Consider the following 26163-nt stretch of genomic DNA (forward strand, 5'->3'; position numbering starts at 1 on the left):
TGCTGTACTTTTCTTTGTTCTTTTGTCCCTGCTTCCACCAGCTCCTCCGGCAGCGAGTTCCAGGCACCCACTACCCTCGGTTTAAAAAACTTGCCTCGTACATTTCCTCTAAACCTTGCCCCTCGCACCTTAAACTTATGTCCCCTAGTAATTGACCCCTCTACTCTGGGAAAAAGTCTCTGACTATCCACTCTGTCTATGCCCCTCATAATTTTGTAGACCTCTATCAGGTCGCCCCACAACCTCCGTCGTTCCAGTGAGAACAAACAGAGTTTATTCGACCTCTCATCATAGCTAATGCCCTCCATACCACGCAACATACTGGTAAATCTCTTCTGCACCCTCTCATGGGTGAAGCCATAACCTCCACTCCTGCCAAATCATTTCCCAAAAGTAATCTATCCCATTTACTGGTAACTTCAGAACCACTACAATAACTACTGGATCTATCTGACAATAAGTCACACTCCCAATTGTACTTTATACAATGGAACTGTGAAATAATCTCCACTTAACCCATTCATCAACACCTTGGCTTTCGTTGAACTCTGCAGAGGATAAACCAAATCTCTTACCCGTGTCCCTTAAAACAGTTATAGATTTGACTACTTCATTTGAGGAAAATGGGGTGATCTTCCCATTAGACAAAAAGTCTGCATATCTTTCATCTACGTTTTTCATCACACCTGCTCCCACAGCAGTGTTTGTCTCAGGTCTTCCAAGTCCAGTTCGAGATACAGGCTGCCCTGTAGTATTCTCCACATTTGTTCCCTTTTCGGAATCCTCCTTATGAACCCCAACAAGTCCCATGGAATGAACCTGTCCCCAATTTATTGCAATTGTAAAACCTAGGTCTTAAAGAGTTTTACCTCCACCCTCAGTACCTTCCTTCCTCATCTGAGGAGACCGGAGTATTCCCTAATATCCGTTCCTTAACTTGGCTACCTGCCTTCCTTTCACTCTGCCACTTTGTATTCTTTTCAAAATTATGGAGGTGACAGAACTATGGATCAACTCATAAACGTCAGCTATTATTGCTGCTGGTCTAGCAGTCATAATCCTTTGCCTTCAACGGGCTCTCATCACAGAAGGTAGTGAGTTCTTGAATTCTTCGAAGAGAATGATTTCTCTCAGAGCCTCTTAGATGGTTTCAATTCCCAATGCTCGTATCCACCTCTTAAAATTATTCTGCATAACACTTTCAAATTCAGCATAAGTCTGTCCCAACGGTTTCCTTAAAATTACAAAACTTTTGCCTATATGTCTCCAGAAATAATTCTTATGCACCTAGAAGAGCCTTTTTGTTTTTAACCTCGTTGTAATCCTTAGACACCCCTTCGGACAAGGAAGCATAAACTTCCTGTGCGTCTCCAGTCAATTTGCTTTGCATGGGTAATGTCCATTTTTCTTTCGGCCACTCCATTGGGTGCCTCTACTTCATTTTCTTCAAATTTTGGTAGGGCCTGTATAAACTTAAGCATATTCTCACTGGGTTCTGTTCTAGGTTTAAACTCTTTTCAGCTCCCTTTTAATTTCCAGTGTTTTAAGTTGAAACTCTCTCTCTTTTGCTTTTTCCTATCTCATTCCAACTTTCTCATTTCAATTTCCATTTGAAAAGCTCTATCACTTTCTTTTTGCTGCATCTCCAATTGATTTGTTTGTAACTGGATCTTGGCTAATTCCACTGATTCTTGCTATGATCCAGGCTGTGTTTCTGGCACCTCTTTCAAATGTAAATGCTTCAATTATATCTACCTTGGGTTCTCTCCGAAAACACTCACCTGACAAGAGCCAATTACTGTTGGTGCCAGACAGAATACGATCCCTGACCAATCCATTGGCCACCAGCCAACCAATTGAAACCAAGCCCTCCAATCTCTTGGATGCCATAAGTCTGGGTTCTTCTGCCCAAATACAAACTTTATAACTGCGCACTATTTTGGCACTTTCTCACTTCCTCTGCTCGACTTAAAGGCATCTCCATTAACAGTCCGTGGACCAAAAACTCAACCCGAGCAAAAGCAAAGTCTTTGCGGTGAACCCGCAATGGGAGGGGGACAGAGCTGGAGGGACTACCGTTTAAACAAGCCCAAAACAAATTCAGCTACCTGGGAATCCAAATTGCTCATGACTGGAAATGGATCCACAAATGGAACCTGAAGAGTCTGGTGGAGGATGTTAAAAGGGACCTGCAGAAGCTTTTGCTGGTCGGGAGAGTGCAGACGATCAAAACGAACGCCTTCTTCAATGCGGTCGATAAATTAATCATGTTTTTTGTGTGTGGGGTGGGGGGTGGGTGGGGGGGGGGGGGGGGACGACACACACACAAAGAAGCCGAGGATCCAAAGAAAGCATCCTACAAAGAGGAAAAAACATGGGAGGGGCCTGGCAGTTAGTGGTTAGCTCTGCTGCCTCACAGCTCCAGGTCCAGGGACCTGGGATCATTTCTGACCTCGAGTGAGTGGCTGTGTGGAATTTGCACGTTCTCCCAGTGTCTTTGAGGCAATGTCGCCAAGGTTGTGGGTGAGGGTAGAGCCATGCCCAAAGGTGGTGGTCTTGGGGGTCTCAAAGCAGCCAGAACTCTTTATGGGGAGAGGGGCTGCCGCCCCAGCCTTTGCGTCCCTGATTACCCACCGAAGAATCCTGCTCAGCTGGCGATCGGCAGCACCACCCAAAGCTGCCGACCAACTGTCCAACTGGAGAAGATAAAATTCCCCATCCACGGGTTGGAAGAGGGCGTGGAAGTCATTCACCAGCTTGTTCCAAGGCCTGTCCATAGCCAGAAACCAGTAATGGGAGGGGGGGGGGGGCAGACAAGCCACGGATCATAATAGAAAAGGAAGGGGTGGTGGGAGAAGGGAAGGGGATGGGGGGTGGGGACGAGGGCAAGCAGGAAAAGCAGAGGGAGCAACAACACCCTGGGCAATAATGCTTGGACCAACATTGGCATCCAACGAAGGCAGAGCGACCAAATGGAGTCGCCGGCTGCGGGGGCTTAAAACTATGCGCGGAGATGAAACTTGCAAATTTAAAGTACGAACTGGAATGTGCAACATAAAAATGTGTAATCCAATAAAAACGCTTTAATAACTAGCAGCTTTAATCAATGCAAAATAAACAAATATAGAAAAAGCTTCATCACCAAACTGTTTAAAATTTTGTGCCTCAAGAAAGTAAAAAATGTTATCATTTATAATAGTACTGAAGAATACAGAATAGGGACAGCAAACAAAGATACTACAGAATCACCTGTGTCCCCAGATTAGACAGTACAAGGGGCAAAAAAGGAAAATGTCACCAGGTTCCCACTCCTCACAATCCAGAATCGAAGTTGAAAATTTTCCTCACGTTGGCGTTGATTCTATTATAATCACCTGCAATACCGCGGTGTGTACTGACTGGTTTTTTGATCCTTCCATCAACGGGAACAGTTTCTCCCTACCTACACACTCCAGCCCTATTGATTTTGAAGACCTCGATCACAACTCCTTTGAATCTAAAACAAAAGCAAAATACTGTAGATTCTGGAAATCTAACATAAAAACAGAAAATGCTGGAAATACTTAAAAGGCCTGAAAGCATCTGAGGGGAAAGAAAGTTAATGTTCCAGTTCTAATGGAAGCTCAGCAACCTGAAATATTGGGTGTGATCAAATGGCATTGTGGCACCAGACTCCGTGACGCGTCAGGGCCACTAAATCTCACGAGACCTCATAAGACGTTGAAACCTGGCGGCATAGTGACACAGTGGTTAGCACAGTTGCTTCACAGCTCCATGGTCCCAGGTTCGATTCCCAGCTTGGGTCACTGTCTGTGCGGAGTCTGCACGGGTTTCGTCTGGATGCTCCGGTTTCCTCCCACAGTCCAAAGATGTGCAGGTTAGGTGGATTGGCCATGCCAAATTGCCCTTAAGTGTCCAAAAAGGTTAGATGGGGTTGCTGGGTTACAGGGATAGGGTGGAGGTGTGGGCTTAGATAGGGTGATCTTTCCATGGGCCTGTGCAGGCTCGAAGGGCCGAATGGCCTCCTTCTGCACTGTAAATTCTATGATCTATGATCTCGCCCTCGCTGGGCAAGATCAGATTAACATAAGAACTAGGAGCAGGCTTAGGCTATCTGTACCCTCGAGCCTGCTCCTCCATTCAATAAGATCATGGCTGATCTTTTTGTGGCTCAGCTCCACTTACCAGCCCGCTCAACATTACCCTTAATTCCTTTACTGTTCAAAAATCTCTCTATCTTTGCCTTAAAAACATCCAATGAGATACCCTCAACTGCCTCACTGGGCAGAGAATTCCACAGATTTACAACCCTTTAGGTGAAGATGTTCCTCCTCAACTCAGTCCTAAATCTGTTCCCCCTTATTTTGAGGGCTATGCTCTCTAGTTCTTGTTTGACCTGCCAGTGGAAACAGCCTCCCTGCTTATACCTTAACTATTTGCTTCATAATTTTATATGTTCCAATCAGATCCCCCTAATTCTTCTAAATTCCAATGAGTAGAGTCCCAGTATACTCAGTCTCTCCTCATAAGCCAATCCTCTTGACTCCGGAATCAACCTAATCCATTCCTTCTCAAATAAAGAGGCCAAACCTGTACGCAGTACTCCAGGCGAGGCCTCACCAGCACCCTATACAGCTGTAACATTACTTCCCTGTTTTTAAACTCCATCCCACTAGCTGAAGGACAAAACTCCATTTGCCTTCTTAATTATCTGCTGCTCCTGCAACCCAACTTTTTGCAGTTGATGCACAAGGACACCGAGGTCCCTCTGCACAGCAGCATGCTGCAATTTTTTACCATTTAAATAATAGTCCATTTTGCTGTTATTCCTACCAAAATAGCTGACCTCACATTTACCAACGTTGTACTCCATCTGCCAGACCCTTGCCCACTCACTTAAATTATTTATAGCCCGCTGCAGACCACTCATCTTAGTGTCATCTACTAACTTTGACACATTACACTTGGGCCCCATCTCAAAATCATCAATGTAAATTGCAAACAATTGCAGTCCCAAAACTGATCCCAGAGGCACACCACTAGCCACTGATCGCCAACCAGAAAAACATCCATTTATCCCCACTCTTTGCTTTCTGTTAATTAAGCAATCCTCCATCCATGCTAATACATTACCCGTAACGCCGTGGACCCTTATCTTATGCAACAGCCTTGTGTGTGCCACCTTGTCAAATGCCTTCTGGAAATCCAGATACCCATATCCACCAGTTCCCTGTTGTCCACTGCACTTGTATTTAACGTATTTAAATGAGTCATTAGGTTCATTTAAATACACCTGCACCCAGGAGCTGACACCTTGAGACCTCGCCAATGCGCCGTTTAGCACTGGTCCACGCAAATGTGGACCAGGTGTAACAGCACCTGGGGGTGGGTTGGGGAGTCTCCCAGCCCATCAGATGGCCCATGGGTGGTTAGGATCTGGGCATGGTAGCACGCTGGCACTTCCTGCCACTGGGGAACTACCAGGATGCCACGTTGCAAGGCCGAAGATGCCTGGGTGCTAGGCTGTCCATGCGAGGAATCGGGCCCAGGGGTGTCCTTCCCTTAGAGGTGGGGGAGGGGTGCTCAAGGACCCCTACTTAGTTGGGATTTGGGGGGGGGGGGGTGTGCTGAGGACAGATCTCTATTCTTTTTATCTACTTTTAATATTCTTTTCTCCAAGAGCACCTTCAATTCTCCAATCTATCCACCAAACTGAAGTTCATCCCTGGAACCATTCTCGTGAATCTTTTCTGCATCCTCTCTAATGTCTCACATCCTTTTGAAGTGTAGGCCAGAAGGGGGCACAATACTCCAGTTGAGGCTGAACCAGTTTTATACAGGTTTATCATAACCTCCTTGCTTTTGTACTCTGTGCATCAATTTAAAAAGGCCAGGATCGCATATGCTTTATTAAGCACTTTCTCAATCGATTATGCTACCTTCAATGATTTTTGCACATATACCTCCAAGTCCCTCTGCCCTTGCACCTCCTTTAGGATTGTATTATATTTGATATTGCTTCTCCTTGGTCATCCCACCCTGGTGCTTCCCTCTCCCAAGCATGCGTAGAGATCTTCAGCATACAGCAGAGAATCAGAAAAAACTGGGTGCTAGGAAATCTGATGCGTCAGCTTGGCTCAATGATAACTCTCTTGCTACTAAGTGAGGTGAGCATGGGCTCAAGACCCACATCTGCACTTCAGCACACAATTTTTAAAAAAAATTTAGAGTACCCAATTTTTTTCCCCCCCCAATTAAGGGGCAATTTAGCATCGCCAATCCATCTAACCTGCACATATTTTGGGTTGTTGGGGGTGAAACCCACGCAGACACAGGGAGAATGTGCAAACTCCACACAGATAGTGACCCAGGGCGAGGATCGAACCTGGGCCCCCAGCACTGCAGTCCCAGTGCTAACCACTGAGCCATCGTGCTGCCCTAATCAGCACACAATTTAGACTGCCATTTCAGTCCATAATGAAAATGGATTGGCACATTTCAGATGTAATGTTAACCTAAGGATACATCTGTCTGTTCAGGAGACTATAAAGGATTCCACTTTTCAAAGAGCAGGTGCTCTTCCAATGTCCTGAACAGCATTCATTCTTCAAACACCATATGAAAAACACATTTTAACCAGTCCTTTTTTTTTCGTTGCTGTTTGTGGGATCTTGCTGTGTGCAAAGCAGGTAGTCTAGTGCTTACATAGTAGGGATAAGACTTCAAAAATATTTTCTTGACTGAAGGCAGCTTGGAACAGACATTAGTCTGCCAAAACCATTCCATGACTTTAGTATTCCCCTCAAGAGCAAAGATAGCCCACCTTCTGGTAATAGTCATCAGAGCATCTTTTCTCACACCTACACCTACAATCTTCCAAGGGTATATCCTTGGCATCCTCCTGTGCCTCATCAACATGTTGCCCTTGACAATATTTGCATGCATGGAGTCAGTGATCGTACGCATGCTGACCACACCCAGCCACTTCCTTGTCTCCATCACCTATCTCAATCCCTTTGCTGTCTTTGTGTTGTCAGACTAGTTGTCCAACGCCCTCTGACAAATCTCAATTTTCTCCAGCTTAACATTGGGAACAACAATCATTATCTCTGTCCTCACCAGAAATTTGAGAGAAGACAGTCTTGCAAGTCTGCCAATGCACCAAGCATCATAGTACACGTGTTCAAAGTATTCCTGTATGGTGCCACATTGACGCCCTCATCTCAGACTCTTAGCAGAACTGGTCTGCAACCTCACCCTCTGGTAAGCTGGTATATAAGCCATCGTTCCTCCTTGGCCAGGCAACAGCCCCAGAGACTCACCACGTGCTGATTCCAACTCTATACAAGTCTTTAAAGTTTACATGGTAAGCTGGTGGCTCAAGTGTAAGAGCAAATGAGTGATATGCGGCTGGCTTCACTCTTCTTCCATGTTGCTGTATCTGGGCAAACGGCATTTCTTGGGTATCTGAAAGCAGAAAATAAGAAGGAGAGGGCCACGGTGAGGGTGGGAAAGATAGAAAGCAACAGGTCACACCATCTGCAGCTTGTACTTCATGTCAGATAGCAGGATGAAGGAAAGGTGGAAGTTGAAAAGGGATACAAGACAGAAACATAGGCCGGGATTTTCCAGACACCCCCACCCCATGAGCCGCCAAAGGGGTGAATTTCAACAGGACCAGAATATCTTGCTGACAGGAAGGGCCAGAAAATCCGACCCGGAGCAATGGGCTATATTGAAGTGGTGCCCATGATGCAAAGTACCGCCCCCTTCCACAGGGTTCAGGAGATGCAGACGTGCTTGTCCCCCTCTGTTTTGTTCTGTTCCCTTTTATTTTGTGTGACCTTGTCCTGAGGGAAAAATGTCAGTAATTGTGTTGCAGTGTTTGAGTGGAGTGATTGCCATGCTGAATAGCTGGAGGCTGCTGCCAAGTGAATGATAGAGCATTGAGCAGCGTGGAAAGTTAATGGAGTGTTGGGCAGGAGATGCACTTTAAGTTGCATTCAGTGTTACATCACTGCAGCACTACTGCCAGATCTTGAGCCAGACTTACAAAAGTCATTCCTTGATGGCCCCTAGCTCGCCACAAACACAAGGGGCGAAATTCTCCCGAAACGGCGCGATGTCCACCGACTGGCGCCCAAAACGGCGCCAATCAGACAGGCATCGCACCGCCCCAAAGGTGCGGAATGCTCCGCATCTTTGGGGGCCGAGCCCCAACATTGAGGGGCTAGGCCAGCGCCGGAGGAATTTCCGCCCCGCCAGCTGGCGGAAACGGCCTTTGTTGCCCCGCCAGCTGGCGCGGAAATGACATCCCCGGGCGGCGCATGCGCGGGAGCGTCAGCGGCCGCTGACATTTTCCCACGCATGCGCAGTGGAGGGAGTCTCTTCCGCCTCCGCCATGGTGGAGACCGTGGCGGAGGCGGAAGGGAAAGAGTGCCCCCACGGCACAGGCCCGCCCGCAGATCGGTGGGCCGTGATCGCGGGCCAGGCCACCGTGGGCACCCCCCCCAGGACCCCGGAGCCCACCCACGCCGCCTTATCCCGCCGTTCAAAAGGTGGTTTAATCCACGCCGGCGGGACAGGCAATTTATCGGCGGGGCTTCGGCACATCCGGGCCGGAGAATCGAGCGGGGGAGCCCGCCAACCGGCGCAATTCCCGCCCCCGCCGAATCTCCGGTGCCGGAGACTTCGACAACCGGCGGGGGCAGGATTCACGCAAGCCCCCGGCGATTCTCCGACCCGGCGGGGGTTCGTAGAATGACGCCCAAGATCTCTCTCCTCCCAAGTACCTTGATGAAGGCCTCCAATGCTGCGTCCGGGTGTCTTCTTTCTACCCTGGTACTCCATTTTCTTTGTTTCTAGTTGTAGCCAACGGTAGGACTAACATTCAGCAGCAAATTCCTTTCTGTCACTGTAGCTCCCTAAGTTTAGAGGGAGCTGAAAATATCCTAGCCTCACACACTGTTGATCATCGAAGCAGTCAGCAGTGCAAGCTACATTCTGCTGCACAATATAAAATTGGGTAAATAAGGCAAATCGCAACACCCCCTCCCCCACCCAAAACAGGTGCAGGTCAATTCTTTCCTCAAATTATCGCTATTGTTGCTCATTCCCTCACTTCCAGAAGTCACCTGGATTATGATGCTGCACAAGAACAGAATAAAAACAAACTACTGCAGATGCTGGAAATCCGAAATAAAAAGAGAAAATGTTGGATAAACTCAGCAGGTCTGGCAGCATCTGGAGAGAGAAACACAATTAATGTTTCGAGTCGCATGGCCTGGGGGCGGGCCCTGGAAAAGGGATGGTTGATCGGCAGAGTGGGGGGGGCACACTGCCCCCCAACTAGGCTGATCACTTGGAATGTTAGAGGGTTGAATGGGCCGGTTAAGAGGGCACGTGTGTTCGCGCATCTGAGGGCGCTGAAGGCGGACGTGGTAATGTTACAGGAGACACACCTGAAAGTGGCGGATCAAGTCAGGCTAAAGAAGGGCTGGGTCAGCCAGGTCTTTCATTCGGGGCTGGATGCCAAGACTAGAGGGGTGGCGATTTTAATCAATAAGCGGGTGCAATTTCAGGTGGGCAGTTTGGTCTTGGACGGGGGGGGGGCGTTATGTCACGGTGAGCGGTAAGCTGGAGGGGAGGAAGATAGTCTTGGTTAACGTGTACGTGCCAAATTGGGACGATGTAGAATTCATAAAGAGGGTGCTGGGGAAGATACCTGCCCTGGACTCGCACAAGTTGGTTATGGGAGGGGATTTTAATACAGTCATCGATCCCGGCCTGGACCGATCATGTTCGAAAACGGGGAGGGTGCCAGCAATGGCGAGGGAACTGATCGGGTTCATGGGACAGATGGGGGAGGGGGTTGACCCATGGAGGATTAGCCAGCCGACGGGGAAGGAGTTTTCCTTTTATTCGCATGTTCATGAGGTTTATTCTCGGATTGACTTTTTCATTTTGAGCAGGGATTTGCAGGCAGGGGTAGTGGACACGGGGTATTCGGCCATCACTATTTCGGATCATGCCCCACACTGGGTGGAACTGCAGGTGGGTGAGGAGAGCTTCCAGCGCCCGCAATGGAGGTTGGACATGGGCTTGTTGGCGGACGAGGTGGTGCGCGAGAGGCTGAGGAAGTGCATGCAGAACTACCTGCAGGTTAATGACACGGGGGAAGTCTCAGCAGCGATGGTCTGGGAGGCGCTGGAGGCAGTGGTGAGAGGGGTGATGATTTCGATCCGGGCTTATAGGGACAGGACGGATAGGGCAGAGACGGGCCGACTGGTTAAGGAGATTCTGCAGATAGACAGGAGGTATGCGGCGACCCCGGGTTAAAGCTTTTAAGGGAACATCGGAGGCTGCAGGCGGAGTTCGGGGTGCTGTCCACAGGTAAGGCAGTGGAGCAGCTTAGGAAGGCGAGGGGCGCGTTCCACGAAGGCTGGGAGAAGGCCAGCAGAATGCTGGCACAGCAGCTTAGGAAGAGGGAGGTGGCAGGGAAATAGAGAGGGTGGTTGATGGGGATGGGAACTTGGTAGGAGATTCGGCAGGGCTAAACAGGGCGTTCAGGGACTTTTACAGTCGGTTCTATTGCTCAGAACCCCCCACGGGGCCTGAGGGGATGAGTCGCTTTCTGGACGGACAGACCTTCCCAAGGATGAGCAGGGAGCTGGTGGATTGGCTGGGGCCCCGATTAGGGCCGAAGGAAGAGGCGAGGGCTTGAAGGCAATGCAGTCGGGTAAAGCCCCGGGGCCGGACGGGTATCCGGTGGGATTCTACAAGAAATTCTCGGGGATCTTAGGGCGTTGCTGGTCAAGGTTTTCAATGAGGCAAGGGATAGAGGAGTGCTGCCCCCGACAATGTCACAGGCCACTATTTCGTTAATTTTGAAGTGAGACAAGAATCCGGAGCTATGCGGGTCATGTAGGCCGATCTCACTGCTTAATGTGGACGGCAAGTTGCTGGCCAAGGTTTTGGCCTCCAGGATTGAAGATTGTGTGCCGGATGTGATTATGGAGGATCAAACCAGGTTTGTCAAGGGCAGGCAGTTGGTGGCCAATATAAGAAGGCTGCTCAATGTGATTTGATGCCCCCGGAGAGAGTGGAGGTTGAGGTAGTTGTGGCAATGGATGCAGAGAAGGTGTTCGACCGGGTGGAGTGGGACTATTTATGTGAGGTGCTGGGATGATTTGGGTTTGGTAGGGGCTTTATCGACTGGGTTAAGCTGTTGTACCAGGCCCCGGAGGCTAGTGTAAGGACGAATAGGACGACCTCGGACTATTTCAGACTGCACCGGGGGACAAGTCCCCTCTCCCCACTGCTGTTTGCGTTAGCGAGAGAGCCGCTGGCAATTGCTCTGAGAGCTTCAAGGGGCTGGTTCGGGGGGGGGGGGGGGGGGGGGTTTAAAACAGAGTCTCGCTGTACACGGGCGGCCTGCTCTTATACGTAGCGGATCCAGGGGCAGGGATGGGCGAAATTATGGCGATTTGGGGGGAATTTGGCCAGTTTTCAGGGTATAAACTGAATATGACAAAGAGTGAGATGCTTGTAGTCCAGGCGAGGGGTCAGGCGGGTCAGCTGAGTAAGCTGCCGTTTAGGTTAGATGGGGACAGTTTCAGGTACTGAGGGATACAAGTGGCGGGCGACTGGGGCCGGTTACACAAGTTAACTTGTCCCGGTTGGTTGAGCAGATGAGGGGCGAGTTTCGGAGGTGGGATGTGTTGCCGCTGTCTGGCTGGGAGGGTGCAGACGGTCAAAATGACGGTCCTACCAAGATTTTTATTTGTATTTCAATGTCGCCCAATTTTCATCCCGCGGTCCTTTTTTAAGAGGGTTAACAAAATCATCCTGGGCTTTGTGTGGGCGGGTAAATCCCCGCGAGTGATGAAGGCGATGCTCGAGGGGAATCGGGGGGAGGGGGGCTTGCCCTGCCAAATTTCAATAATTACTACTGGGCGGCTAACATAACCATAAGGAAGTGGGTGGTGGGGGCGGGGTCGGTTTGGGAGCGGATGGAGGCAGCTTCATGTAGGGGCACCAGCTTGGGGGCGTTGATAACGGCACCTCTGCCGTTCCCGCCGGCGAGGTACTCCACCAGCTCCGTGGTGGTGGTGGCCTTGAGGATCTGGGGTCAGTGGAGGAGGTACGTTGGAGCAGTGGGAGCATCGGTCTGGTCCCCAATATGTGACAACCACCAGTTTGCCCCGGGGTGCTTGGATGGGGAGTTTAGAGTATGGCGAAGGGCGGGAATTCAGAGGATGGGAGACCTGTTCTTAGAGGAGAGCTTCCCTATCTTGAGGGCCCTGGAGGAAAGGATTGGGCTGCAAGGGGGAACGAATTTAGATATTTACAGATGCGGGTCTTTCTGCGCAGGCAGGTATCATCCATCCCACTCCTGCCACTAAGGGGCATCCAGGATAGGGTAGTGTCTAGAGGATGGGTGCGAGAGGGGAGCGTCTCGGACATCTACAAAGAACTTATGGGGGCGGAGGAGACGCAGACCGAGGAGCTGAAGTGAAAGTGGGAGGAGCAGCTTGGGGGTGAGATGGAGGATGGCTTATGGGCGGACGCGTTGAGCAGAGTCAATGCGACCGCAACATGCGCAAGGCTCAGCTTGATCCAATTCAAGGCGGTCCTCCGGGCCCACATGACAGTGGTCCGGATGAGTAGATTCTTTGGGGTGGAGGGCAGGTGTGTAAAATGTGCGGGAGGACCAGCGAACCATGTTTACATGTTCTGGGCGTGTCCAAAACTTAGGGGATATTGGCAGGGGTTTGCGGACGTCATGTCCAGAGTTTTGAAGACAAGGGTGGCAATGAGTCCAGAGGTGGCGATTTTTGGGGTGTCGGAAGACCCGGGAATCCAGAAGGAGAAAGAGGCAGATGTTCTGGCCTTTGCTTCCCTGGTAGCCCGGAGACGGATACTGCTAGCTTGGAGGGATTCAAAGCCCCCGAAGTCGGAGACCTGGCTAACTGACATGGCAAGCTTTCTCGGCCTAGAGAAGATTAAGTTTGCATTGAGAGGGTCACTGTTGGGGTTCGCCCGGAGATGGCAACCATTCATCGACTTCTTCGTGGAGAATTAACCGTCAAGGGGGGGTGGTTAGGGTAGCGTAGAATCGGGGGTTAAATAGGCGGGTCTTGGCGGGTTGGGAGTCAGTGATTGCACTATGTTTGTTGCTCTGTGTACATTGTTTTTATACTGTTGCTGATTGTAATGCCAAAAATACCTCATTAAAATTGTTTTTAAAAAATGTTTTGAGTCCATATGTCTGGACCTGGAAGGATTTATCATAGAGTCACAGAATCACGATTGTGCAAAAGGAGGCCATTCAGCCCACCTTGTCTGCACCGACCCTCTGAAAGAGCACCCTACCTCAGCCCACATCCCGCCCTATCTCTGTAACCCCATCTAACCTGCATATCTTTGGACTGTGGGAGGAAACCAGAGCACCCGGAGGAAACCCACGGAGACACAGGAAAAAATGAAAACTCCACACAGTCACCCAAGGCAGGAATTGAACCCGGGTCCCTGGCGTTGAGGCAGCAGTGCTAACCACTGTGTCACCCCAAGTTCACGGAGGTCTATCGATTTTGCTTTGAATTTCCACCTCTCACTTTCACATGGTCTATCTCCAGCACTCCCCTTCCTTGACATTCCACTCTCCATTTCTGGTTATAGACTGCCCACCAATATTCATTACAAACCTATCAACCCAACATCTACCTCGACTACAGCTCCTCACACCCCAGTCCTGTAAGGACCATCCTATTCTTCCAGTTTCTCCACCTTCATTGCATCTGTTCCAATGATGCCACCTTCAAAAACAGCACTTCGGACATGTCTGGCTTTTTCCACAAGCGAGGTCGCTTTCCATCCCCCCCCACGCCTGACTGTGGTTGACAGGGAACTCAACAGTGTCCGATCCATCTCCCGCACCTCTGCTCTCACCCCTTCCCCTCCCTCCCAGAACCATGACAGGGTTCCTCTTGTCCTCACTTTTCACCCCACTTGCCTTCACATTCAAAGGATCACCCTCTGCCATTTCCACAAACTCCAGCATAATGTTACCACTAAACACAATCCCCCCCCCCCCCCCCACCCCACCCCCTCTCCCTCCCATCAGCTTTCCGCAGGAACCACTCTCGCCGTAACACCCTGGTCCACTCCTCCATTGTCGCCAACCCTTCATCCCCTTCACATGCAATCACAGAAAGGGCAATACCTGCCCCTTTACCTCCTCATTCCTTACTGTCCAATGAACCAAACATGTCTTTCAGATGATGCAGCATTTCACTTGCACCTCCTCCAATTTGGTCTACTGTATTTGCTGCTCTTGATGCAGTCTTCTCTACATTGGCAGCGCTGAATGGGTGATTGCATTGCAGAACCTTCACTCCATCTGCAGGCATGACCCCAACCTTCTACTTTCCTGCCTTTCAACTCAGCACTGCTCTAATGCCCAAATGACAGTGCTCAGCTTGCTGCAGTGCTCCAGAAGCCCACCACAAACTGGAATACCACATCTTCCGATTAGGCATGTTACAACCTTATGGACTAACAAAGTTCAACAACCCCCCCCACCTTTTGCTTGTCCCAACATAACCCACTCCTCCCCCACATGGTCAGTGTTCCTTGCTCTATTTTGTTCCCACTGAGCACGGATCTCTGTTCTCCTATTGACACATTTGGCTATTCTACCTTTTCTACTATTAACAATCTTCAGGCCCTAATGGCACTATTAATTGCCCATTTGTCCCATATCCATGCCATCTTTGTCAATCTCTCCTTAACTGCAACTTTTCATTCTGCCCCACCCTCCTCTCCCAAGTATAGAATCCATCATATTTCTGTTCCTTTTCAGTTCGGTAGAAGGGTCATGTTGACTTGAACAGAACTACAAAGAATGGTAAATATTTTCAAAAATTAGTTGTCTGTCATAGAAAGAATAAAACAAACAAACTTGCATTTACATTGCGTCTTTCATGGTCTTCAGGACACTACAACACAATCCACAGTCGAATACACTTTGCATGGGATTCACCATTAGGCAAGTATGGCAAGAATCACGATTTGTCAAGAAAAAGGTGGCGGAATTTAAAGAAAATTTCTTTACAATGAAGAAAAGCAAAATAAAATTTCAGGCCTTTTATTAGAACTGGAAATTGCCAGGTATTCACCACCTCAACACCCAACGAATGATAACAAAGCAAATAGCAATCGATTTGTACAATCAAGACTCGGAATGCAAAACATTCACTTTCATTTAAGCTTTCAGATCAAATACTACATCGAAAATCATAAGTTTGGGTCAGGTTCAGAGGAAAAGGCAATGGGTTTAGCCATTTGTTCTCTTATAGGCTCACAAAAGTATTACATATCAGAATCTGAATCCTTAGCTTGTCCCAAGCATATGCCAGATTTACTTCCAGTGCCAAACTCATTAATGACAGATGGTAAAGGCACCATATGTGTTTATTTCTCTCTACAAGTTGCAGCACAGAACTTTATATTATCTGCTCCACTGAAGCCTTACAGCTATTCTTTTTTTTTTTTAAAGTATTTTATTCAGGCACTTTCATAAAAACAAACCAAAGCAGAAGAAAAATCATACATTATGGAATAACCAACACCCACTCTCCCCCTTCTCCCATCCTATCTTCCCGATTTTAACCCCACCCCGCCCCATTTGCTGCCCCCTCAATCCTCCTTGAAGAAGTCAATGAACGGCTTCCACCTCTGAGTGAACCCATCAACCGTCCCCTTCAGGATGTACTTGACCTCCTCCAGCCTCAGGAAATCCGCCAGGTCACTCACCCACACCCCCGCTTTCAGCGGCTGAGTCCCTCCATCCAAGTAAGATCCGTCTCCGGGCTATCTGGGAGGCAAAGGCCAAGACATCAGCCTCCCTCACCCCATGGATTCCCAGGTCTTCAGACATCCCAAATATTGCTACCTTTGGACTCGGAGCCACCTTCAACTCCAGCACCTTGGACATTACGTCTGCAAACCCCTGCCAGAACCCTTTTACCTTCGGACATGACCAAAACATGTGGACATGATTTGCGGGCATCCCCGTGCACCGCCCACACCTATTCTCTACCCCCTCAAAAAACCTACTCATCCGTGCTACCATCATATGTGCTCTATGAATTACCTTACCCTGAATTAGGCTTAGCCTCGCACACGAGGACGCATTCACTTCCACAGGGCCTTAGCCCACGTCCTGGGCTCCCTCTCCTCTTCCCACCTACGGTTTATATGCCCCACCCGGGCCCCCTCCCAATCAATCAGCTCCTTGTAGACCTCAGACACCTTCCCCACCCACATCTCCTCCTTCAACAGTACCTTATCCTGCAACCCTAGGGGCGGTAGCCCAGGAAAAGACGGCACCTCTCTCCTGACTAAATACCAGACCTGCAGATACCTAAAGCTGTTCCTCTTGGGCAACTCATACTCTTCCTTATGGCGGCCGTGACCTCCCCCGCATTAATTAGCTCCACATGACCTCGGGCAGCAGATCTCACCCTGGCAGCCCTCACCCGCTCACATACCTCCTTATCCGGCAACAACCCCACATCCAGCCTCCACTGCGGGCACTGGCGCTGCTCCCCCCACTCGCAAATCCGCCCAATGCGGTGCATCGCCGAATACTCCGAGTCGACCAACCCTGCCAGCAACGCCTTATCCAGCATTTAAAAAGTCGACCTTGGAGTACACACGGTGCACATGGATGTAGTATGAGAATTCCTTCGCCCTCGGCCTCCCAAACCTCCACGGGTCACCCCCCCCCAGAATATTCCCTACCTCGAACGCCATCCGCCTATTCACCAGCACTGCCCCCCCCCCCCCCCGCCCTCGTCTTCATATCCAGTCCCAAATGGAACGCCTGCCCCACCCATCCTTTCCTCATCCTTGTCTGGTCCCCTATCTTCAAGGGTGTCTTCTGCAAAAGGGCCATGTCCACCTTCAGACTCAGGTGCGCAAACCCACGTGACCGTTTGACTGGCCCATTCAGCCCCTTTGTGTTCCACGTGACCAGCCTGGTCGAGGGGGTTCCTGCCCCCCCGCGCCCCCTTCCCCTGCCGATCAACCATATCCCTTTTTGGGCCAGTCCCTGGCCCGCGTTAAGTGACCCTCCAGGCCCACCCTCATCAATCCTTTCCCAACTGTGCCACATCATAGAACATAGAACATTACAGCGCAGTACAGGCCCTTCGGCCCTCGATGTTGCGCCGACCTGTGAAACCACTCTAAAGCCCATCTACACTATTCCCTTATCGTCCATATGTCTATCCAATGACCATTTGAATGCCCTTAGTATAGAACATAGAACAAGGCACACCTGGCCAGGACGCACACTCCCCTGTGCCTACCTCCTGCCAACCCTCCACTGCACTCCCGTTAAGTAGCCTGCCCCGCTTGCATGGTGGCCCCTGCCCAAAGGCCTTCACCATCCTTACCCCCTCCCCCGATTCACGTACCCACCCGCCCCGTTCACACTTCTCCAAAAAGCAGCAAAATGTGCACTCACCTTTGATGTTCCCCCATAAAAGTCCTGCCCTTCAAAAACCCCGGCATCAAAACAAAAGAAACACTTCAAAAGGGAAAAGTTTTCAGTTTTCAGAGAACAAACAAAAAAACACCCGCACAAACTCCTCCAAAGTACAATGTCCTCGCTTTTCTGCCAGTCCATTGCTCCCCCACGAACTCTGTTGCCTCCTCTGGCATGCCAAAATAATACTCACGTTTTTGGAAAGTCACCCAGAGGTGGGCTAGATACAGCACTCCAAACTTCACCCCCTTCTTGAGGAGAGCAGCCTTGACCCGGTTAAACCCGGCCCTCCTCTTCACCAGTTCTGCACCCAAGTCATGATACACACGCAGATCGCTCCCTTCCCAGGTGCACTTTCTCACCTGCCTCGGCCATCAGAGGATCTTCTCCTTATCCAGAAAGCGCCACTATCGCCCTTGGCAGCTCGTTCGCTTGCGGCCTCCTCATCAGCACCCTGTGCGCTCGGTCGACCTCCAGGAGCCGGTCAAAGTCCCCCTCCCCCATCAACTGATCCAACATTTTGGCCACGTACGTGCCGGCCCTCGCACCTTCGATGCCTTGGGGCATCCCCACGATCCTCAGATTCGCATCCCCACGATCCTCAGATTCTGTCTTCTGGAGCGATTCTCCAGTCCTTCACATTCTCCTTCAGCCTCTTCTGGGTCTCCCGCATCACCCCCACCTCGGCCACTAATGAGGCCGACTACTTCTCATGCTCCCCCACCGCCTCCCCCACTTTCTGGATCTCCCGCCCCTGAGACGCCTCTGCGCCACTCTCTTGATCCCTGCCTTGATCGGCTCCACCACTTTGGCCAGGTCTTCCAGGGCCTCCTTCCTCTGCTGGCTGAACTTTACGTTCAAAAACTCCAATAGTTACTCCATTGACCACCGGGTGGGCAGAACAGCCCCCTAGCCTTCCGCCATCTTTTCCTGTGGCACACCACAAAGACGTTCCTGTTCCAGCAACTCCTTTCTTTTCCCTCCACTCCTAGTTTGTAGATTCATCCACCAACCCTACCAGAGGAGTAACACCTTCTACAGGTACTCCTGCGTCTCTTGCCATGGAAAACTTCAACTTTCGGACAAGGAAAAGACCAAGAAATACCACCTTGAGCGGGAGCCAAATATGCGACCGCTCACTCCATGGCCGCCACTGGAGGTTTCCTTATAGCTATTTGATGTTTTTGAAGCAACTGAAAAAACGATCAACTTACTTTTAAAACAGGACGGAAAATAATGACAAAAACCATATAGCCTCTAGACAACAGCACAGCCTATTCGATTTTCTATGTGTCATGTGTGGGAGATTTGGTTGGGAGTTTCCCACCGCCTCTGCCGGTGAGCTCCCCACTGCTAACAACATTTAAGGCACTCTTCTCGCCCTGGAAAGGTTCTCACCGGTTTAGCCCACATCGCTGGGGAGCTCCACTCGGACCGGGTCGCCATTCCGAAAGGTTGCCTCGGGGGAAACACAGGCAGTGAGGACCTCAAAATTGTACCCAGTGTGCTGACCCCATTCTACCACCGGGAAGCTGCCTCCAAGGGGACTGGAAGTCAACTGGAAAATAAGTCTTATTATGCCTTTAAAGGGGCCTTAATTGGCAACTGCCACTTGTGTGGGTAGCCCTGCTACCCCCATCCCACCTCTGGAAAAATGTGGCAGGCACAGAATGGCGCCAGCAAATTGGCATGCCAGCTTGTGGCATAAAATTCCACATCTGCCCACCTCCTTGCTCGCCATCGGGACATGAAAGTCCAGCCCCTGGAGATTTATTTCTCCCAATTGACAAATATATGACATCAGCTCATATTTGATTTTTTGCTGTTTCCAGGCTTCCCAGCACAAGACACCACAATTGTGTGAGAAGGCCAGGTAGATCAGTAGGCCATTTCCTGTCCAACATTTCTCATGGGCACATATGGATCTATTATTGTCATCACTAAAAGGGAGTGTCAGCATCAGTAGGATGATTAAAAAGAAACCTTAAATACTCAATAACATTACAAAATGCAGGAAGAATTCCAGAAAACTGAACAGGCACAGTTGAAAAAATGAACAAGCTTGTCATTTGTAAGCAGTGCCTTAGTCAAAATCAGTTTAATCAAGCTTTGTCCTTTTGAGGGGGGAAATGGGAAAAAAAGGAGAGAAAGAAAATGAATGTTTTAAAGAATATTTTGCCACCAGTAAACTCCTGGTGGAGGTTAGTACAACAACTAGGAGGTCGGAGGAGGAAATAATGTGGCAGCAATTTCATAAAATATTAGTCCTTTATGTCAATGCTTAGCTGATCCATACAGAAAGAGATTATCCCAAATTTGTTTCCAGATGCTGGTTGAGTTGATCTCAGCTGGATGGGGTGGTGTTAAAAAAAAGAAATCAATGCTCATGCAATAATGCAAGAAATTAACAGGGTTCCTACTCTCTGAATCCCAGCCACGGACTCCCCTACTGCTCTGACGAATATAGGATTAGACCTAGCTATAATCCCTGCAATTGAATTGCTGACATTCACTGTCAAGGTCATTTGACCAAAGTACCAGAGGGAAAGTAGTTAATTCCATTAAAACAAAATGGTGAGAGGGGAGAGAATATTGTGGAATAAAAGTCACAGAAAATATTCTCAGCCTTTCCTGCAAAAGCCATTGGGTCCATATTTTCTTCATAGTAAAACTGGTGAGTAAATCAGTTTGCCATTGCAAATGGACCCAAAAATCCATCTTCAGTATTACTCTATAGATTCCTACTAGCCTTAAAGTGCTGTAAGAATAAAGGTGTTTGAAGCGTTGAAATCTGCAGACCCAGAAAATAGGTACTCTCTTCAAATGTCTTTTGTAACCAGGTGTGAATGGAAAAGGATGTGGTAATTGTAGAAACATCAGCACAATATTATTTCAAATGTCTAAAGTTGCCAAACTCAACATCTAGACCCAAGGACTGCAATGTGCCCAACCAGATGCTATTCTGCTCCTCCAGGTTGCGAATGGCTTCATGAAGCATTGCAGCAGGCCAAGGGTGGACATATGGGTGTGACAGCAAGGTGTCAAGTTAAAATGGTAAGCAACAGGAACGTTGGGGTCATGCTCGAGAACAGAGCGAAGGTGTTACGCAAAGCAATCGCCCAGTCTGTGTTTAGTCTTCCTATTGTACAGGAGGCCACATTGGGAGCAGCAAATATAACAGATCAGATTGGAGGGAAGTGCAAGTGAAACTTTTCTTGACCCGAAAGGAGTGCTTGGGGCCTTGAGGACGTAAATGGGCAGGTGTTGCACCGTCTGCAATTGGAAGAGTAGGTGCTGAAGGAGTGGACTATGGTGTCACGGAGGCAGCAGTCACTGCTGAATGCTGACGGAGGGTGGGGGAAGATGTGTTTCGTGGTAGCATCATTCTTAAGTTGGTGGAAATAGCAGAGGATCTTCCTTTGAATGCGTAAGCTAGTGGGATGGAAAGTTAGATGTAGATGTGGGGGGAGGGGAAGGGGGAAGCAAAGAGGAGAAAGGGTAAGGAAAGGTGGATAAGAGGCGGTTAAATATATATTAAGAAAGACAAGAAAGAAAGAAATGATAAAAGACAGTTAAAATGAAATGGGATGAAAACAAATGGGTCGAGGTGGGGTAGAGCTAATCATGTTGAATTCGTTGTTGAGACCGGAAGGCTATAGTGTGCCTAACCGGAAGATGAGATGTTGTTCCGTTGAGCTTCGCTGGAACATTGCAGCAGGCCAAGGACAGACATGTGGGCATGGGAGCAGGGTCTTTTGTTAAAATAGCAAGCAATGAGAAGGTCAGGGTCCTGAATGCGCACAGACCGAAGATGCTCAGCAAAGCGATCACCCAGTCTGCGTTTGGTCTCTCCGATATTGGGCCAATAACAGATAGTCTTTTGAGGCCCTCACTCTGGTCTCAGGCTGCTCTGTGGGGGGGGTTCTAGAATGGTAGCCTGCAATCTATTTTTATCTCATCTTCAGATGCTCTCATCTGAAAACACAGACTGTTTCTTTACACTGGAGGGTCTCCTTTTGGCTTTGATAGTCCACCCATTGTCATTAATCGGGTGCCAAGCACACAAAGTGGCAAATTCAGTCGGGGAATGCTCGAGTTGGCAAAAAATAGCAGAGGATCTGCCTTTGAATGTGGAAGCTAGTGGAATGGAAAGTGAGGACAAGGGAGACCCTATCATGTTCTGAAATTAGACCATAAGCTGACTTTATGGTCTAATTTTTATCAAAAACTGTCTTGGAAACCCATTGCTCTGAAACCCTAAAGAGGCATAGAGTGACCAGGTTTTGCCTAGCCAGCACTGGTAGCCCAACAGTTTTATTGAACATGGATATCCATGCCCACTAACGCTGAACACTAATTTTATGTAAGGTTAACATTGTAACGCTGCTGCTGCAATAAAAACTTTTGTAAAGTTGAAAAGTATTCTTGAGGCATATTGTAGTACCAACTTGTTACATTCATGCAAACCTGACTGCAAGTGATTCTGTACCAGTGTGGAATGTCAATGAAATGTTTGATATTAACAAACAACCCAATGTCCTGCCAATCCTTTTAGCACCAAAACAGGCCTTAGGATAAGTTTTAAATATTTTCATTAAGTTTAAAACGATGGCTTGATATTGGTGCAGCTACATGGAACTGTTGTGAAGATCAAATAATTAAAGAGATTATTTGCCAAAACTCAAATCACTTACTTCAGTCTGACGACTTGAAACTACAGTATCAACCTTAAGTGTTTCAAAAGTTATATTACATCAAGCAGAAATTGAAGTAAAGGTGATGATTAATTCACATAGTTAACCATACATACAAGAAGGCACTAAACAACAGCTTCCCAAATAAATGGACAGTAAAGTACTTTTAGGCTTCACTTTTATGCATTCTTGGGCCTGATTCAGTTGTCAGATAGGTAAAGGTCGGCATTGCATGAGAACATAACAGATTATTCATGTTCTCAAAAAACAACATAACTGAAGAATTTCATATTCAAAATTCCATTCACAATCCCAGTAAATTAAATTGATGCATTAATCTTGGCTGAGTCCAGCAAACTCACTGGCCGAACATATTAAGTAAATCATTAAATTTTATTCGTCTTGTGCAGTCCCAAGCACAAGACAATATAATTTTAAAATATCCCTAAATGCTATGTCTAGAGTAACCAGACCTTTCGGTTTTGGCGGGACAGTCCCGGGTTTTCACTAAATGTTTGTGGTATCCCAACAGTTTTCTTCAGATTGCACAAATGCCCTCAGGTTCAGTTTACCTGAGACCCCTCCCATCGAAGCCAGCCCTCATTCAATTTACTGTTGGCAGATGCAAAAAACCTTCTTGCACCTAAGGAAGCGGAATGCTACCCTCTCATCAACCACTAAGCTGGTGTGTAAAGATGCCGATCGCTAACGGTGTTTACAGAAAATAACTATTTCTCCCCAGCATCTGACAGTTTTTCGCTGCCCTGGTGGCCATTCCATTTGAACACTCCAATTAGCTATTCGGAGACTCCGTGAGGCCAACTGGAGAGAGCCAGGTCAGCTGTGGGTGAGGCCGGCTGGAGAGAGCCAAGAGGTCAACTGTGGGTAAGGCCCACAGGAGAGAGCTGGAGAGGCTTGCTGGAGTGAGCCAGCCGGAGAGAGACAGAGGCCAGCTGCAGGCGAGGCCTGCTGGCGAGAACCTGATGCCAGCTGCAGGGAACCAGAGAGAGGTACTGATTCCGAGCGGTTAACTTATAGAAAGACATAGAATAATGACCTCCTATAAATTAACCCCATGGTTACCTGGGAGCCAGGAGGGATTCAGCCTCTGGGTGACAGAAGATTGACAGCAGTTTCCACCATCTGCAAGCTGCAGTTGAGGTGCTTGTTGGACAGCATCTATCAATAAACCATCAACCAGCACCGAGGAAGGTGGCAGGAAAGTTTGGTTGAGCTGTGGCATGTTCAACCAAACCTCCCTTTGGAAGATTGCATGCTTTCGTATTTGTGGCTCTGGGTGCAAACAAAATCCTCCACATGGTTTGAAGTCCAGTTTCAGGCTGAAAACGTCAGTTATTAATGAGCAAATGAAAATAAACAGGCTTCTAACTGGAGATTTGTCTTGCTATTGTGCATTGCACAGTAAAATTAGAGTCGAATAGCAGACTTTGCCTCGGATTTTTTGACAAACAAAGCTTAGTTTTTTGAAAAAGAAAATAAAGCAGCCATTGAAACATGAGTCTGTCATTCCGGCATGCTGTTTTCAATATTTGGGTGTCTTAATAGGGTTGCCAACTCTGACTGGACATATCCTTTGACATGTCTTATGACCTCCTAACTTCAACTGCCCTTCCCTAGACTCCAACTTGTCAATCATCAGAGCCCTGCCTTCCCATGACTTATCCCAGTTTTGACTTTTGCAAATCTGTTCACCCTACTTACGCAAGCCAAAAGTGAAAATAATTGAGGGAGAAGAAATTAGGCCAACAAGGAAGCTTAAGTGGTACAAACTCTACTGTGATGATAAATAAAATGTTCTCCCAATCAATAAACGTACCTTGGAAGCCTGGGGAGTGGAAATAACATGCACTGTACTGGGCTTGACTCCATTAGGTTTGGATCGTTTGTAAAGAGCAAATCTGCTTTTCCTGCGACCTCTGTCCCCATTTGGAAGAGAACCATTGTATCTGTGAGCAAAAGAGAAGTTGCAATAAATTTTTATTATTAAAATATGCAATAATTTACCCATAATCTACAATTAGAAATGTTTCTGATCAGTAAGCTTGTTTCAAAGATGTAGGAACAAACCATGCCTAAAACGCAGCAAGCCATCTCTAAAGAATAACCAAGTCATCTTGGTGTCGTTTTTAGAAATATGATTCATGTGGTTTAAGTGTATAATTTTTAGCTTTGGGAACTGAATGTTTAAATGCAAGTTAAATGGAAAAGGCTGGGTGAGAAATTGGTTAACACATCTAAGATAATTACAATTCAAAGGGTGGTCCATGTTTACTTGAAGGACATGTGAAAACAATAAACAATGAGTTGTCCTCTATTAATTTTACTATAGAGAGCTAATGATTCTGGTATGAGTTTCTCCTTTGAGATATTCATATAATTTCCTCAGATCAAAGGAAGGTTTGAAAGCAACCAGTAAAGAAGGGAAGGCCTTAAAAGTATCTGTATACTTTTCAGATCAAAGGACAAGTTTGAAGTTAGCAATCCTTAATTTGCGTTTCTATCTGGAAATTCCTGGTGTGCAACATTGTGACAGTAGTTTTGCAGGGTACTATTTTGTTTTGGATTTTTAAAAATCGGTGTGATTTCTCACAAAGACAGCTAAAGTCAGCCCAGAAGCAGCTTTGAGATTGCGAGGAGCTTCAGACCAGTATCAGGAGGCTATCAGAAATCGAGGGTGTTTTCTGATGCAAAGTCACTAAGCAAGAGGGTAGTGAGGCCTATGCTTGAATGGGGAATTCACAATTGTGAGGTGCTTAAGGAGAGATGGAAGATCACTTAACTGGATGCGAATGGAAGGATCCTAAGAAATCTTATACCTTGGAGACAAGCAGAAACATGAGGAGAATCAAAATGAATTAATGAAAGCAGTGGCTCACTTTGGTTTGGTCCCAGGGCAAGTGAAATGGGGGAACCGCCAAGATTTTGTAAAGTATAGAGGAACCAGAGTGGAAATAAAAGTATAATGGGAGCGTCTCTCCTTCAAACTTCTTATTCTCTCCCTGGAACAACCTAGGACTGTATCTTTAATTTGAAGTAGAATGGGGTGGGGGAGTCATGTGACCTGTTCTGAGGTCCACCTGACAGCAAACCTGGGGGATGCAGCCGTTAAAAGATTAAGGGAAACCCAGGTTACTTTGGATAGAAGGTGTAAGGTGTTAACGCTTGGAGTCAATTGCAGCATCAGCTGTGTTTATAGTAGTTAGATTGCTGGTCTAAAGTCCCAGGAAGGTGATGAGAACATCAGGTTATAAACAGGCTTTAAAAAGTCCCATTTTCTTCCAAGATAAAAGAGAGTTGGACTCTCAAGGATGGCTAATCAGCATTTCTACCTCAATACAATGCCCATGTGATTCACTCTGCCATGAAGTCAGGCTTTGAGAGGAGACGGGTTTCTAAAATATCTCCCAAACTCTCAAGACATAGTTAGATTTCCAAGATCAGTGAGAGGAAGAAGGTAGAGACTGAAAGTCTCTACAGTTCACTATTCAGGAATGAAGGTGTGAGCTCATGCTCTGATAAAAAAGACCTATTCTGAGGATTTAAAATGAGGCTGCAAGATTTGACTGGCTTGTGCGAGGAGAATTTGAATGAAAATCATCATCGTAATGGACAGTTCTGGGGTTAAAGGTTTTCAGGCTGGGAAAGGAAAAAACATAAATAAATCCTTGGGAGCGAAGAATCACTTTGGACTGGATCTGGGAAAAATCAGATTACTACCTCAGGGACATTGCATAAAGCATAAAGTATTCTTATAAAGGGCATTTTTCAATTGCATAAAAAGTAAAAAGAGAACATTCTGTTCTGTGGTTCAAAGTATAAATTGCCTACAAAAAAACTCCAAAAGAGCTTTTAGTCTAGTAGTTATGGTAAGTCTTTTTATGTCATCCTTTTAGC

At 47.7% G+C, this 26163-nt stretch overlaps 1 protein-coding gene across 5 annotated transcripts in view; it reads right to left on the reverse strand.

Annotated features, from left to right (window-relative positions):
- Positions 1 to 26163, reverse strand: part of LOC140400157 (E3 ubiquitin-protein ligase pellino homolog 2) — a 310128-nt gene that overhangs the window by 96548 nt on the left and 187417 nt on the right. For 4 of the 5 annotated variants that reach the window (XM_072489627.1, XM_072489641.1, XM_072489649.1 and 1 more), the window contains one exon: positions 24086 to 24215. In XM_072489627.1, the coding sequence (XP_072345728.1) occupies positions 24086 to 24215 (130 nt within the window). Of the gene's footprint in view, positions 1 to 24085; positions 24216 to 26163 lie in introns of those variants that run through there. The other variant, XM_072489655.1, reaches the window with a different exon arrangement.

Source organism: Scyliorhinus torazame, chromosome 2 (assembly GCF_047496885.1).
Source record: "Scyliorhinus torazame isolate Kashiwa2021f chromosome 2, sScyTor2.1, whole genome shotgun sequence".
NCBI classification, from domain to species: Eukaryota; Metazoa; Chordata; class Chondrichthyes; order Carcharhiniformes; family Scyliorhinidae; genus Scyliorhinus; species Scyliorhinus torazame.